Below are 16,128 nucleotides of genomic sequence, written 5' to 3'. Positions count from 1 at the left end.
CTTTCCAATTTCTGAAACAAATTAGGCAGGTGTCCTACAAACCCTGCCTGATTCATCTCCAAAGCAGGTCCACGCTGTGCTCTGAATGAGGCAGGGATCCTGTGGAAAGCATAGTATATGAATAGAAAGTCTCTAATTACATGATCACAACTTTGCTATGTGGATTATTATGGCCACAGTAGAATCAACACCAGAACCATGGCTTCCCATACTGACATATATCCACCCACCCCAAATTTGTCATAACTGGAGAATTCTTCAGAAGCTCCATCAAACTTGAGGGAACAAGGGTCCCCCAGTACAAGAAGATCTAAGTAATACACCAACATTCGGATTCAAATCCAGAAAAATCTTTTTGGGTTGCAGCACAAAAGCTCAAAGACTCCAGGTTTTTCACCCAAAGATCAAGGACCAGCAAGGTGGAAGGACGCTAACATCCTGAATAAAAGCTCATCAGGGACTCAGCCGAAGAACTCAATGGCTTTTCACTTCCATGGAAAATATGGTCCACTTTGAATTGCAGCCGCACATCCCTTCTCCATAAATGGGGACTAAGACATAATCCTATTTGTGGTTGCAGAAACAGACTTCAGACTATGGACTGATCAATCAATGTCCCAAATAATCAATTTGCCATTTACTCTGCATCATCGCCAGCCTAGATTTGGACATCTAACATTGTCGGTTTTAAGCCATACTTAATAAGATTAAAGACTGCATTGTAATTAGGCTTGGCAGAATTCAATATTTTAAATATAATTTCAGTGGATAATATTGGTTATTTTTAAGCATTTTTTATTTTCATCAATTTAAATGTTCACATTTTGGGGAAATTATGGGTTTTCACCATTTTTTTATTTTTATCTATTTAAATTTTCACAGTTGTGGGAAATGATGTATGGAACAAGCAATGAAGGGGTCAGTATAATTATTTAATGACAGCAGACATTGAGATTCAAAAAAAATTAAAGCTTTATAACCATTAAAACACAAATTGCTAACATCAGATGTCAAAATATAGAAAATAGATATCCTTAAATCCAAACAAAGTTCTCAAGCAGTATTTTGCTTACTTTGCCTATCTGTAAAGTCTGATTATCATCAATGTATATATTTTTTCACTGATTGTCCATGTATGGTGAAATTGACGTTTACTGACATTTACCATGCCTAATTATATAGCATATGCAAGACAGGCTGAGTTAAGGCTGCACCAGCAACCTTAATTCTGGCATTTCCTGACTTTTGAGCACTTGACTTTGCAACCTTACTCATGTTATTTTAACCTTTTTTGTGTGTAACAGGTTAAGTCTGTCAAGAAAATGTGTGATTTAACAAATATGTGAGCAGGCTGGGGATGGGGAAACATTAATTGGCAGGCTGCTCCAAATGTACAGAGTGCTACTGAAAGCTGACAGAAAGTCAGGTCAAGAGGACAAAAGCAGTCAGGAAAAAACCTGGGCACAGTAGAAGAGGGGAAGAAGTAGAAGATGATGAGGAAAGAGATCGATGATGAGGAAAGAGATACAAATCATTTTGATTTTTCTTTTTTTCCCCCTCCCCTCTCCCAGCCCCTTGTCCCCCCCCCCAAAAAAAAATCAAACAAACATAATTCTTCTCAGTTAGCCACACTCTACAGACTACTTTTGTGGACATGTTTTATTTCATTTTTTTAAATAAAGATTCTAATTTCAAAATTCAACATATTTTTAAAATACCTCAAACATGTTTTCATAACACAGATACCAGGAAAGCCATAAACCAGTATGAGCTGGAAAAATATCTTGAGTAATACTGGCATATAAATGTGCTTGTTTTATTTTCAATGACTAAGTAAATCATCTTCTCCAAGAAGGTACAATATGTCAAAGCTCCTGATTTGCTCTTGAACTGTAGGTGACCCTTCTCTATCTTTCTGTATGTGGTAATAGATCAGTACATCTCAGGTAGCCATTGAGGCAATTATGCAGAAATGGGAATGGGAGATATAAGTATAACAACTCTGAATTCTCTGACAGACACAAAAGATTCAGTGGACAAGCTGTGTGTAAAGTGCACACAGAAACAGTGTTTCAGATCAGAAACATCTGATATAGGCACATAATCAGATGGAAAACATGTACAACCTTCTCCTCCACAGGGAGAGAATACTAATGGGAATACTGGGCTCATGACATTACATCTACAAAGAACTGTCTATACTAAGATAAAATGTCTCAGGCTCTTACGCTGAATAATAAAACCTTATCCATGAATAAAATCTGAGATCAATTATATCCAGCTCTTTTCTAGCTACACTATGCTCTTGACCATACGACATTGGCAGCAGTAAAAGGGTTGATTCTCATCTATACAGTAGATTGTGGTGACTTGTTTTTAAATGAAAGGACTTCCTTTTAAATTATTATTTTAATAATGACCACAAACATGCTAGGGTGATTCACAGAACACTTACTGACTTGAGATTTAAGTTAGTCCAGACAGGGACTTGCATTAATTTAATTAAATCAATTTAAAAACTGATTTTAGTAAAACTGGAGCAGCTATTGTTTGTAAAACTAGCCTCAAAGAAATAAGGAATTCAGAAGTGATATAAGAAATACTTGGACACATTCCAAATAGTCATCAAAATATCAAGTTCTGGGGGGAATTATGTGTGTTGCACAGGCTGCAGTAAAAGAGGTTGTGTAATTTAGTTTCAGCTAAGTTTGTAACTCCCAAATTTTGCCCATTTTAAATCGCCACATTTGAATCAAAAAAGTGAATTTCAGTTTGATTCCAGAATGAAGGCATCTTCACTGTAAAACTAGCCTGTCTTTACTAAAGAAAAGTGTACTTTAGAATTTGAGGAAAAATGGGTAAATTTTCAGTTTGTAAGAAAATGTTAAAACTCCGCAATTTCCAAGTAGCTTTGCACAATGTTACAAATATTTTACACTCCTCTACTTCGACATTCATTAATATCGGACTTCTGTTCTTTTTTTAAAAGTGAACTAAAAGAGGCTCAGGATTTTTTTTTTATTAGGATCCCAAATAATTTTAAAAAAATCTAATCTAAAAAATGAAAATACATTTACATTTTAAAATAAAACTCATGGGGTTAATTCCTAACCCATTTGCAGACCTTGAGTATTGGACTTTATGAATTAGCTCTCCATGATCAGAGGTTGGGATTAGAATGTTTCTGACTCTAGCTGCAGAATTCCAGTGGAGCCAATTCCCTGGTCCACAGCCCTAGAGCTTCAATGATGGCTAGTGAATATCTATACTCATCATAAGGCTCCAAATTACATTAATACCCTTAGAAACTTTCTGTCTCCCACTGTAAAAATATCCTTTCATAACAGCCTTAACAGGCTTAATTTCAAAGGAGAGTGTTATAATGAAGTTGCAGTGAAAACAAATTCAGGATGGAATTCAATAGGCTAAAACAATGAAGTTCTCAGCATTCAAATTGCATGTCTGCCAATATCACATTATATGTCAATTACTAACATAAACAGTCTGTAATTTTTCAGTCTGAATAGCACTCAGCTTTATCTTTTGGCTCGGAACAAGAGCCGGATGCAAGCTGAATGTAAAATGAGATCCAGTGTGTGGTGGCCAGGATTAAAGCCAAACTGTGAGATCAAAGTAGTAAAAATGTCTTTCATGGATAATGAATTCCATCTCTATTCTGATAATTTTCATAGAATAATAATATCTGCTGAGTTCAAAAGAGACCTTTCATTAAAATCTGTCAAGTATACAAGTGTGTGAATGAAAGATAAGATTAGACAGACCACCACCATAAACCTGAAATCTGTTTCCCTCCCTTTCTCCCATACCAACAGAATCAGGAAAAAAAGGAGATAGATTTTATTAGCTAAATTGAGGAGAAATGCAGGCAAATGACATTTAAGTGACAGCAGTAACTTTTGAAAATGTGTGTCTTGTGATAAAACGATAGCTTTTAGTTCCAACTGTATGTCTCAGGATTTTAGAATTGCAGGCCTGTTACGTTCCCCAAAATGGTTCTAATTTGTTTATTATGATCTTCAGTCACTTGTGTGACTTGGAATAAAGGTTTGATGAATTTAAGACTACTTGATAGATACATATATTCTGAGACAATGGCACACTGCTTTTTTCACTTAAAACCACACACACACACACACAGAGGTAACACACCTTTACTATTAGCCTAAATTATTTTTCCTGATAAATACAGCTGCAAGTGCATATATCTAATAATTAGATAACTGATACTCATATGAGATGTAAAAATAAGCTCTTCAGAAAGAAGGTTAAATGTTCATTAATTCCCATTAGTCTTCAAAAGAATGTAAAGTAAAGGGAAGGAGGAAAAGAAGAGAGACCAAAATAATTACAAGTATGAGTAGAGTAAGAAAGCAAAAAGGGGTTAAAGGAGATGGAAAATTGGAAGGAGAGAGGAGAACAGAAAAATGAAAAAGGAAGTAATAAAGAAGAAAGACACTTAACATAAAAAGAGCACATGACATAATAACCAGTGCATGGGAAAGTCATTAAGATTTGAAGCGTGTTAAAATGTATGTAACATGAGCATACAGCCCACAGGCTTCAACAGGACTACTCCCATGAGTAAAGTGATATACATGCAAGCTTGCAGTTGTTGGCCTTGATAAGGCAGATACAACTTTGGGACTGCTTAAATGATGCCCCTCCTCATACCCTCCTCTCTATGGAAATTCATGGCTAACAGCAACTTCCAACCGTCAAAGTAGGTCTTGAATTTGTAGTTGTGTTTTAACACCTATTAATCCAGCAACTGTAAATCGTGTCCTGTAGCGTCTACACTAGAATTTACAATTCTGTTAATTAGCATGTGTTAATCATGACTAAAAATTCAAGTGCAAGCATATCTTAAGTTTTTTTTTCCACAAAGTTTACTATTTTCCCTTAAAGTCAGCATTTTTAAATTAAAAAAAAAAAAAAAAAAAAAAAACCAACATTTTTGGCCAGCCTACTTTTCATTTTAATATTACTGAAATGAAACAAGAGTTAAGATCAGGTGAAAACCAACATCTTAAATCTTCTGCTCAAATTATTGCAATGAAATAGGATTTTGCTTTAGGTTTTCTGTGTATTTGGGGTATGTACACACTACTGCATACCAAAACAAAACAAGTAGGAGCTCTTCAGACTCATATCACCAAAAGTCCACTAAAGAAAAAACTTGCATTGTCACACAAAGTGCCACTGGCTTGTCCTAGACACCTCTGTGCAAAGTGTAACATATGCCTTTTCCATCGCTGGCCTGTACTCTCACACATCTTCTGACAACCAACCCCTCTCTGTGGCAACCTATTTCTCTCCATTAACTGAGCTTGTGTAGGAGCCAGTTGCTATATATTTCTGTTCTTGCATTCTCCTATTTTTTGCATCATGTTCTGTCTGGAGATTCAAAGTGTGCAAAATCTCATTTTTGCCTCTAGTCAAAAAGAGGGCATGATAAGAGAAAAAAATTATATATACTTTCAACTGGATAGCAACTTCTTGGAACGGGAAGCACATGCATCTTGGCCGTCATTAGTATGATTACCCTGAGCTACTTTACTAGTGCCATTGTGTGTCATGTACTTGTCTTCACACACACTGCCTACAAGCTGCATTCTCATGTTACATACATTTTGACACCCCAAAAGCATCCCAGGCACCAACCGTGATAGAATCTGTCTTGCTGGCAACCACAAGTACCAAATGACTGTATGCTTTCCCTTTCCTCCAGTGTTCAGGTAATCTTTTTTGGCAGATACTATAAGTGTCAACTGCTGTAATCAAGTAAAGAGGCATGTGGCACCAACACTTCAAGGCTGTCAAAAGGAAAGAACTTCCCACAAAAGAGATGGCACTTACAGAACTACTGAAGCTGCCTATCAACCCCCCCACCCCCCAAGATTACTGAACACCCATGCCCTAGTTCAGTAGCTCAACACATATGAGGGCGGGAATAGTGTCATCTAAATGCATAATCATAAAAAAGTAAATGATCAGTTTACCAGCTACAAGTAAACTGCTATAAAACATAAGCATTAAGATTATCTCAGAAGGGAGCATCTGTGTGTTAACCTACAGGGATGCTTGTGTATGGGCAGAGGCTAGGACAGCACCACTAATTCTTCTCTGAACTAGAATAACTTCAATAATATTTAATACCTTCCTTGGATTTATTAGCTTTTCCTATCGCTTTGCATACTTGTGCATAGTTTGTGTAGAGACAGAGAGGCATTATAACAACCTTCTTCCATGTTCATTTTGAAAGGATTTCCTGTATCTATGAGAGCTTCTTGGTGGAAGATACAGAGGCAGAAATATCTTCCTTTTGCTTTGTCAGTTGCCCACTAACAGACAAGTGCTGATATCCTTGTCCTCTCCAAATGGAGATACTTCTCTCACACGGTAGTCCCTGAACCTTACACCTTCCTAGGATGACTATTAAAAACTTGCCCTCTGGCTTAATTCAATCATAAGATAGGAAGAACTGAAGACAAAAAAATGAACACCATATAGCTCACATCTCAACTGCCACCTCCCACCTTGTGGATCTCACTGCTCTTGAGAGAGCACTAGACAGACAAAACAGTCCCTACCGAATTAACTCACTTATGGATGCCCCTGTGCTATTTCTATAGAAATCTATTCACTTATTGGGAAGGTTTCCACTGAAACAATATAACAATAAGCATATGATGAAAAGTACAGACAAGAATAATATCACAAATACCAGGATATTAGTAAAGGTCCTAGCTTTTGCTGATTCAGATGCTAGTCAAGAAGAAATAGGGGGATAAGAAAGGTAAAACAAAATTAGTTCAGTCCAAAGAGATATACAGCATGAACAAACCATACTGAAGCAGTTTGCCAGAAGCCCTAGCGATCCTCTCTCTCTCAACGAATTTGGATATCATCTGCTTGAATGGGGGTGGAGAAGTGTGAATACCAAAAAGTATCATTTACGTTTGCCCCTTTCAACCTGATTTAGTCAGTTCACAACACTCATTTTCACATTGTGGAAAGCACCCCTCTGAAGGCAACTGCTGAGCTACTTAAGGGAAATTTGTAGAGGTTTTGGAAGATATGTCTCAGCAGCAAGTACAAAAGAATGTCCAGTGCAAAAGCAGATCAGATACTGAGTGACTTTTATAAAGTAAATTTTTGGAGGGTTTTGGGAAGATTGGCCTTACTTGTATCGTTTTATTACACAACAGGAAAATAAGTCAACTGTTGTACTGAAAGAAATATTTAAAATAGAAATCACTAATATTTTATTTGTGTACAATCATATTTTGGAATGTTTGTTCCAAATATTAATTTTTATGGCTCAACTAAACTAAACCAAAGCTATTCCTGAAGTCTAAAATACCGGTGGCAATACGTCACTAAACATCTCTTTTCTGCCACTCTATAATGTCCTATACATCAAGATAAAAATATCCAGTCATCAATAGTGAAACTAATGCAACAGTTGCAGTGCTTTTTACTTGTGGCTCTGTTAGGTGTTTCAACACAAAGGGGCCATTTCCTCCATAAAAATAGCAGCAATTAGTTATAATTCATTAATATTAGATATTGTATATTGTGTATACATAGTTAAACACAATTTTTAAATTATACCTCAACCTGTCTTTCACTATTTCTGTAACTGTGAATGCACAGGTGTAAACAACCTCCCAAGGCACAAGTTAGAATTAGAGTATTCCTATGTTACCAGACAGCCACCAAGATTCAGAAGCCTTTCACTGAAGAGGTTTAATTGGTTACAACTGCAAGTAGCAGAGGCCTTACTGGTTTTTTCATTGAGTGAAATTCACACAGCCCAGAGGACCGTTCATGGACATACATCCTTCTTAAGACCTTAGTATATGGCTAAATTAGGGCAGAAGCAGTAAATCTGGAGTTATGGGCACCCTACACTGTGCAAAATTTCACAATTACTGAGTAAAATATTCCCAGACATTTCCCCAGGAAAAAAGTCCATCTGCTGTCTTGGTAGACAGAATGGAGACTGAAAGTGAGACCATTCCAAAGGGAACAATGGTAGTGCCAAAATGTATCTGCCTATCTATAAAAGGGAGAAAATCAGCTGTTGGTATGTATACAAGCACACGCTCACCCCTTTTTTGCACTCATTTGACTTGAAGTCTGGAAGCATACTATTCAAAGTATTCGCATAAAACAGAAACCTTCCAAATGACTTTGGATTTTAGTGTTAAATGTGTCTGAACATAAAAAAAAATCTGAATCCCAGATCTAGTAAACTGAATGTGTTTTCAAGTAGTGAATCTGTAAGCACTGAAGATCTTGGGATCCAGTGCCTATCTTGTTTTATTTCCTTTCAGTTTCCCCTCTTCATGTTACTCAGCTTTCCCCAATTATGTCTCTTTGGGGATCTACAGGATTAGAGGAAAGTTTGTGTCATTAAAAACTGCCATTCTGTGGCAAAAACTAATTATGACTTAAGATTCCAAATAGAGAGACTGTGAGCTCTTTGAAGCAGTGACAGTGACTCAGTATATTTATGGATAGTTCCTAGCACATTGTGGGAAAAATAAAAATATAAAATATAACATATAAACATATGTTAACATAAACATATAAAAATAAGAAACAATAATACAATTAATAATAGTATAATACTTCAATGCTACTATATACATAAATGTTATGTAATATGCACTTATGCAGATATATAGTAGCAAAGTTAAAAGCTTTTACGGTGTATTCTCTTTCCCCCACTAAAATGAGTGAAATTTAGATCAGCAATAGTAAAAATCATTGTTAAAGCTAAATACCAGAGGAATGGAGCTATATGAAGACATTTAAACAACTCTGATTAAAAAACACTATTGGTTAAAATGTTCAAATCCAGGCACAAAAATCCATTTATAACTCTGATTTTCAGAGGTAAAGAGAAGCTACTTCAGACACTGACTACAGTGAAATTTGTAGATGCTCATTAGTTTGGACATTTGTCCACTAATTTATTTATATACAACCAAAGATAAGCATGACTCAGAGCAATAGTGTGTATCTGAAAACTTTTAAGTCTAGCATTTGAATAATGTTTTTGTTTGTTCCCTTATTTTAGTAAAACATTCAAGTCAATGACTGAAATGCTCTTTAACACATGCTTTTTGCTGTATATTTTTTTTTTTTAGTGGTAGTATGCAAAGAGTCAGACAGATATGGACAGTTTTAGGAATTGTTTGAGGCATGGGAGATTGTATTTTTCTTTCCAGTGCTATTGAGTTACATTTTTCAGTACATGGAGTGTCTCTCTGTACAGACACATATCTTCTGTAAGTAGTTAAGGTAATATACCTAAAATTTCTAAAAATCAGATACAATCATTTCTGTGATCTAGACAATACCAGGTGCTCTGTATGGGAAAAGGACTGGGTCAGGTGTTTTAGGACCAAAAGATTGCATGTTAAAAAACACATATTTAAATTTAAGCCTTTCCTTTTTTCCTTAAGTGACCTGGGATGAAATCTTGACCCCGCTGAAATTAAGGGGAGTTTTACCATTGACTTCAATAGGCACAGAATTTCACCCCTGACTTTCAGAGGTGCTGGGCACCTACAGCTTCATCTGATTTAAGTGGAGGCCATGGATACCTAGCACCTCCAAAATCAAGCCACTTATGTAAGTGCCTAAACAGAAACTAGGCACTTTAACCATCCAAGTATGAAAATTATGGCCCCAAGTATGTACATTCTGTCCATGATTTTACACTTGAAAGCATCACTTTTCTGCAAAAATGAGTACTTTGCAACACAGACTTACTGTACTTTTTGCAAATACTTGCTAGTACTTTGTTTATTCAAAATGTTAGACAAGTAAGTTTGAATCCTGATGAGGCATGATAAATGTCAGATAAAGAAAGCTGAATTTATAAGCACAGATAATGACTGTCTACCATTTAGCAAATAAGACAGAATAGCAGGATTCAGAGTCAATGCCAATTAAGTGTCAACACTTCCTTCCATCTGGCATGGGGACATGAAAAAAAAACAATTACAATAATTAGATCTCTATGCTGTTCTATATCTAAAACGATTACAAAAATCAGTATTTTTCAACTTTCATATTTTGAACATATAAAATGTATGTATAATAAACATACACATGCCCTGATTCACCACTATCTTACTCCAATTTATTGGTGTGACAGCACTGATTTCAAAACTAGAGTAACAGTGGAGAATCAAGGATGTATAATTCAGTTAAAGGCAAATAGCTGGGGCAGTTTGATGGGAATACACACAATTATACTCACTCCTCTAATTCTGAGAATTGGAAGACCCTTAAAATGGATTTGAATCATCTCTGCTAATTTTTTATTGTAGTTGTAGTTCTTAAATATTGTGCAAATTAGCACAAAATATGTCTATTTTCTTTTATCCCAATTTTTTAATAAAACATATATACATAGTACATGAAGAAAGTAGATGTAAAAATGTTAATGAATGGAAGCCCAAACATTTGATAGTAGTGGTCACATGGCAATTTGCAAGGAGCATAAGGGTGGTGAAAAATTTCTGTGTAAATGTACATATTCTATTTTTTTTAAAGTACACCCCTCTATAATATTTCCTTCATCTTGCCTTTTCCTTGATAAACAGAAAAGTAGAATTCATTTTTTTAGTTAACCTCCAGTAAGAGTCTTCAGTTGACCATCTTTGTTCTCACCTTGAAGTTAACAGGAAGAACCTGGCTGTGGGATTAGAGATTCACCAGTCTGCATCCAGACCTCAGGATGCAGGTTAAACAATCCTGATGTAAAGTATACTATTGTCTAAGTAGAAAGTGGTCTTTTTACAAGGAGTAAGGTGGAGTTCACGGAAGATCTCATATAAATGTAAACACAGTAGAACCTCGGAGTTGCGAACTGACCAGTCAACCACACATCTCATTTGGAACCGGAAGTACACAATCTGGCAGCAAAAGAGACCAAAAAAAAAAAAAAAAAAAAGGCAAATACAGCACAGTACTGTGTTAAATGTAAATATAAAAAAATAAAGGGAAAGAAGCATTTTTCTTCTACATAGTAAAATTTCAAAGCTGTATTAGTGAACATTCAGTTGTGTAAACTTTTGAAAGAACAACCATAATGTTTTGTTCAGAGTTACAAACATTTCAGAGTTACGAACAACCTCCACTCTCAAGGTTTTCTTAACTCTGATGTTCTACGGTAAAGGGCAAAAAGACAATCTCAGCTTTCAGATTTTTATCCTATCAAAAAAGACCTTGGTGAAAAATACCTGAAAGTCAATTTATTGACACCTGCTTTCATGCTTAAGATAGCAAACAAATCCAATGAGAAAATTCCAAGTGTTAACATTCCAATATGAAAAGCTAGAATCTGTCAAATTCATTCCAATCCACAATATGCATCATTACCTTTACTTGGTGCTGACTTTCTCACAGAGGCCACGTGGTCTTCAGAGATCGCAAGACGTCTCAAAACATCAGCCAATGCTGCTTTTAGCACAGTGATTTCATCTTCTTGTTGCTGCACTCTCAGTTCGAGAGCTGAAAGACGGTCTTGGACATCGGATGTGCTTGCAGCAGAGATGCTATCATCTAGTTGGGGATAGGGGGAGAAAGGAGGAGGGAATTCAATTGTTTTTTTCAAAAACTACTAAAAAGAAAAGAGTTATAAAAACATACAGTGCAATCTTGTTTATCAAAAATGTTTGGGGGATACTGAAGATGTTTGGATAAAGATGATAACGGATAAGTACGGGATCATAAGCATAACCAACATAAGGAGAAGATTAAGGCCCTTAAACATTGAAGCTTACACAGGATGTTTGGAAACTGAACTTGTACTGTAATGGGAACAAGATACATGCTAAACAGGACAAGGCTATATTTTCAAATGTAATACAAAATAAAATATATGCAAACATTTTGAAGTGTATTCTACTACAACTTTTAAAGAAGCATCCTCAGCATCCTTCGCTTTAAAGCATGAGATAATTAAAAATCAATTTAAAAATACACAACTCACCAAGACCAAATTTAATGAAGTGACAACTCCAATTCAAAAATATTCTAGATCAGATGTTTTAACTTGTTACTTTTTCTTCTTTTTACTGGTTTTTTTTTCACATCACCACTCTGTATGATCCAAAAAAATATACTACTTTATAACATTTGGCCCGAAGTGAAGAGAACAGAAAGTAAATATGCTGTGAAGGGCTCCAAAAATCTGTTTGGCCACACAGAAATAGATTAGTACTGAAGGCATAATCCGGCCAAATCTATTCTTCAGTGGTAAAATGGGAATTACAGCTTCTGCATATTCTTTGCCTTTGACAGCTCATTGCATTATTTCTGCCAAGCCAAAATAACACATCATAGGTTTTTATTTTTAGCATAAATCAGAGTGTGTGCACTACAAATGGGTTGTAAAAAATACAAGTCAAAGAAAAGGTATTCATAAAGGTATCCTTGGTGAGTTTGGGTTTATGCATACTTTAAACAAAATACAAAGTGTAAAGTCACTGGGGTTCATAAAGTTTACTTATTTAATATTGGATGGGTGACATATATGAAGCACATTCATACCATCAAATCACATGTAAAAGCAAATATGCAAATAGTAAAGTTCATTATTGTTTGTGAAATGTTATGCACATTTTAAATTTTGGGCCACTAGTTTCATGAATTTCAACGCAGGGAAACAACTTTTTTTAAATGCCTAATCCTGAAACCCTTTATTATCCAACATAGGCCCTGATCCTATAAACACTTATACACCTGAGTAGTCCTCAAGCTCAATGTAAGTAAGTGATTGCAAGAATGGGGGACAAAGCACTCCCTACCTTGACTAGTCCCAATGAAATAAATACAACAAAGGGTGGTAAGGGTTTGCACCATCAGGCCCTAAGCTGTTAAAACTGATAAAATGTTTAACATTTGGGAGTAGTTACTGAAGTAGCACCAAATTCTATTTTATTGTAATTCTTAATACTGATATTTTACGAGATACAAAGAAATCACCATAGGATTTATTCAAACAAGAGAAGTTACAAGTGAAATGTACATATAATGGCAGAAACAGTGGCAAGAATATCCAAAGAGATATTGGCATAAAATGTCTTCTTACAACATATGAAGGCTTGATTATCAATTTTTGCCAGTCAGATATATTTTTAAAAAGAAAAATTAAGATTGCTTTTTAGGCTGGAAACTCACTTAAATCTAAAAGAAAGATAAATTACAAGGGGATTTGGAGAAGTATATATAATATGCATTTTGTAGTCCTGAGTTAATGGGAGGAAAAATATATGCTAATAATGATAGGTGTATACTAATCAATAAAAAGCTGCATTGTAAGATATATGTAATCAGTTCAGTAATGTGGATAGCAGTTGAAAGACTCTAAACAAAAACACCTTTAATCCTGGCAAACGTATGTATGCTTAAAACATACAGAAAAAAGTGAACAGCCATATTTCTTATGTCATTGGCATCTGTGGGATACTTCAACTGCTACATAAGTATTCTGCAAGATCACCCACCAGTAAGAGACTAAGTCTTCATGCTTAGAAGACACAACTTAAAAAGAGAGAGAGAGGGAGAGAGAGAATGAAAGGGTTGTTACAACATATGGAGGGAAAAGGTAATGACACCAGTGCAAGATTACACATTTTATTTCCATACACCTTCAGTGGATATAAGAAATTTCTGTTTCTTGCAGAAAGCTTATTTACTAAAATAAGAAGCATAACACAAACAGATCGTGCACCATAATGTCTTACTCTAGTCAGAAAAGAAACATAAGTTCCCTAATGTACAAAGAAATGAACAAGTGCTTTTAAATGCCCCCATGTCAAACAAGTGACAAAACATAAAAAGCTGTATTTTAAAATTTTGCTCAAAGTAAAGAGTGCATGTTATCCTTCTCTAAACTAATAAAAACTTAGAAATGTTATAACTCATGAGGAAGACACTGGACTCCCTGGAATTCCAAAAAGTACAACACAATTATACTTTTGCTAAATAGAGATATTATGAGAATTCAAATAAAATATGGGATGATCGTTGTCAACTTCATACCAAAAACTGCAACAATAAGCCAGCTATATTGTCTTAAAACAAGGAAGACATTAATTGTAATTAAGATTAAAGATATACTGAAAGAATAGCAAAATAACTGTAAGGATCTTTAAAGTTCATCTTATGCTGGTAGCAATCAAAACCAAAATACCACAGCTATCACATAATACCTGTCGCAATACACCCTCAAATCAATTAGCCCAAATTGAAGTGCTTCATACGGAAGTAAAATAAAAAATAAAATAAAAAAATATAAACAGCAGTGAAAAGTCTTACAATGAGTAAATCCCCAGGCCCTACAGATACACTACAGATTACTATAAAACATTTGTAAAAAGAAACAGACATCTTTTAGTTATGTTTCAGAGTTTTAAAAGCCAGACATTACCATGCTCACTGTGTGAAATCCAATAGTAATTACCAAACAAGGCTCCACTACTTAAGACTTATCTATACTAGCCTATAATTCAGACCATGGGGGTATGAATAGTGGCTCACACCAAAGTGCTGGGCTGTAACTCCTCTGTGTGGATGCTGCGGGACAAACTAAACGGTTCCCAGTTCACATTAACGTAGCCCTCTTCAAACAGGACTACATTAATGTAAACTAGGAACCTTTTAGTTCATGCTCACAACATCCAGACAGGGGGAGTTACAATACAGCACTTTGGTACGCACTGCTATTCATTCCTCTGTAGTCCAAACTGCGTGGCAGCAGAGACATACCTTAGTCTGCTCATCTATTTCCTTGATGAACACAGACACTAGGTATTTAAGTGGAATACTGGCCAATGCAAATTATTGTATTTTCAGTATTGACATCAACGGGAACCAGATACCAAATAAAATGATCATCAAGAAAAGTATTTAGCAACTGGACTGAGTCATTCTCGTTTTCTGCAACAATGGCTGCAGAGAAATTCTTGCTGCCATTAGAAACTTACAAGAGAACTTGGAAAGCAGACCTGCTTTGACTTAACCACAAAGATCAACATCTAGAAAGCAAACCCAATAGCATAAGATAACTAAGATGCTCAATCTATTTAGTTTATTCAAAAGAATGTTGAGAAGTGACTTGATCATGATCTATATGTCCCTACACGGGTCAGAGATTTCTGAGAGCAGACAGCACTTTAATCTTGCAGAAAAGGGCATAATGAGGTCCAGCGGTCAGAACCTAAAGCTAGACAAATTTAGACTGGAAAAAATGGTGCAAATTTTTAACTTAGCAGTAATTAACCATTTGAATAACTTACCTAGGGATATGATGGATTCTCCATCTCTTGAAGTCTTAAATTGAGACTGCACCTCTTTCTAAAAGATATGCCATAGCTCTAACAGAAGCTATGGAATCGAAGAAATTATTGGGTGAGATTTTTTGGCCTATGTTATGCAGGAAATCGGACTAGATAATCATAAAGACCTGTCTGGCCTTAAATTTATTATCTGACTCTTAATAATAAGCAAGAACAACCTCCAAGGAAAAGCAAGAGTACTGAGGCTGATATTGAGGACCAGAGTAACACTCTAGGAAGATGACTTATTAGTACTTAGCACACCAGAGGAGAAACAGATATTATAATAGATTATAGGTTAAATTGTGAAACATTACAGATATAAAATGAGTTACCTAAAACTGAAATGCTTAACTGCAAAAACAAACTAAAATTCCAAGAGATCCCATTTCCAAAAGTGCTTGGAAAACTGAAACAATTGGGTACCTACTTCAAGTTACCCTAAAGGATGCCTTCAAACTAAATATGACAGGCTATTATCCAGACCATTACAACAAATTTAGGACACTGGAAAATTATACTGCTCTTCTTCCTTGGCAGATCAGCAGTTTTCAAAATGAATTGTTTTCACAGATTTCTGCTTCCCTTACAAACGTTTCCTTGTAATCTAAATACCATTTTTAGGGCACTGATTATATATATATATAATATATACATTTTTTAAAGATAGTGTTAGAGTATTAATGGGCAATTTTTCACATTCAAGCTGCCCAGGCCTAGAGGTCACTAGACCAAGAGCAAA

General features: G+C 35.4%; 1 protein-coding gene across 6 annotated transcripts in view; it reads right to left on the bottom strand.

The window, feature by feature from the left end:
- Positions 1–16,128, bottom strand: part of EML4 (EMAP like 4) — a 252,082-nt gene that overhangs the window by 104,812 nt on the left and 131,142 nt on the right. For 5 of the 6 annotated variants that reach the window (XM_048843029.2, XM_048843026.2, XM_048843028.2 and 2 more), the window contains exon 2: positions 11,425–11,607. In XM_048843029.2, coding sequence (XP_048698986.1) covers positions 11,425–11,607 — 183 coding nt within the window. Of the gene's footprint in view, positions 1–10,713; positions 10,959–11,424; positions 11,608–16,128 lie in introns of those variants that run through there. The other variant, XM_048843032.2, reaches the window with a different exon arrangement.

The sequence above is a fragment of the Caretta caretta genome, chromosome 3 (assembly GCF_965140235.1).
Source record: "Caretta caretta isolate rCarCar2 chromosome 3, rCarCar1.hap1, whole genome shotgun sequence".
Taxonomy (NCBI): Eukaryota; Metazoa; Chordata; order Testudines; family Cheloniidae; genus Caretta; species Caretta caretta.
The sequence above is the reverse complement of the archived record's forward strand: the minus strand, read 5'-3'. Positions and strand labels throughout refer to the sequence as shown.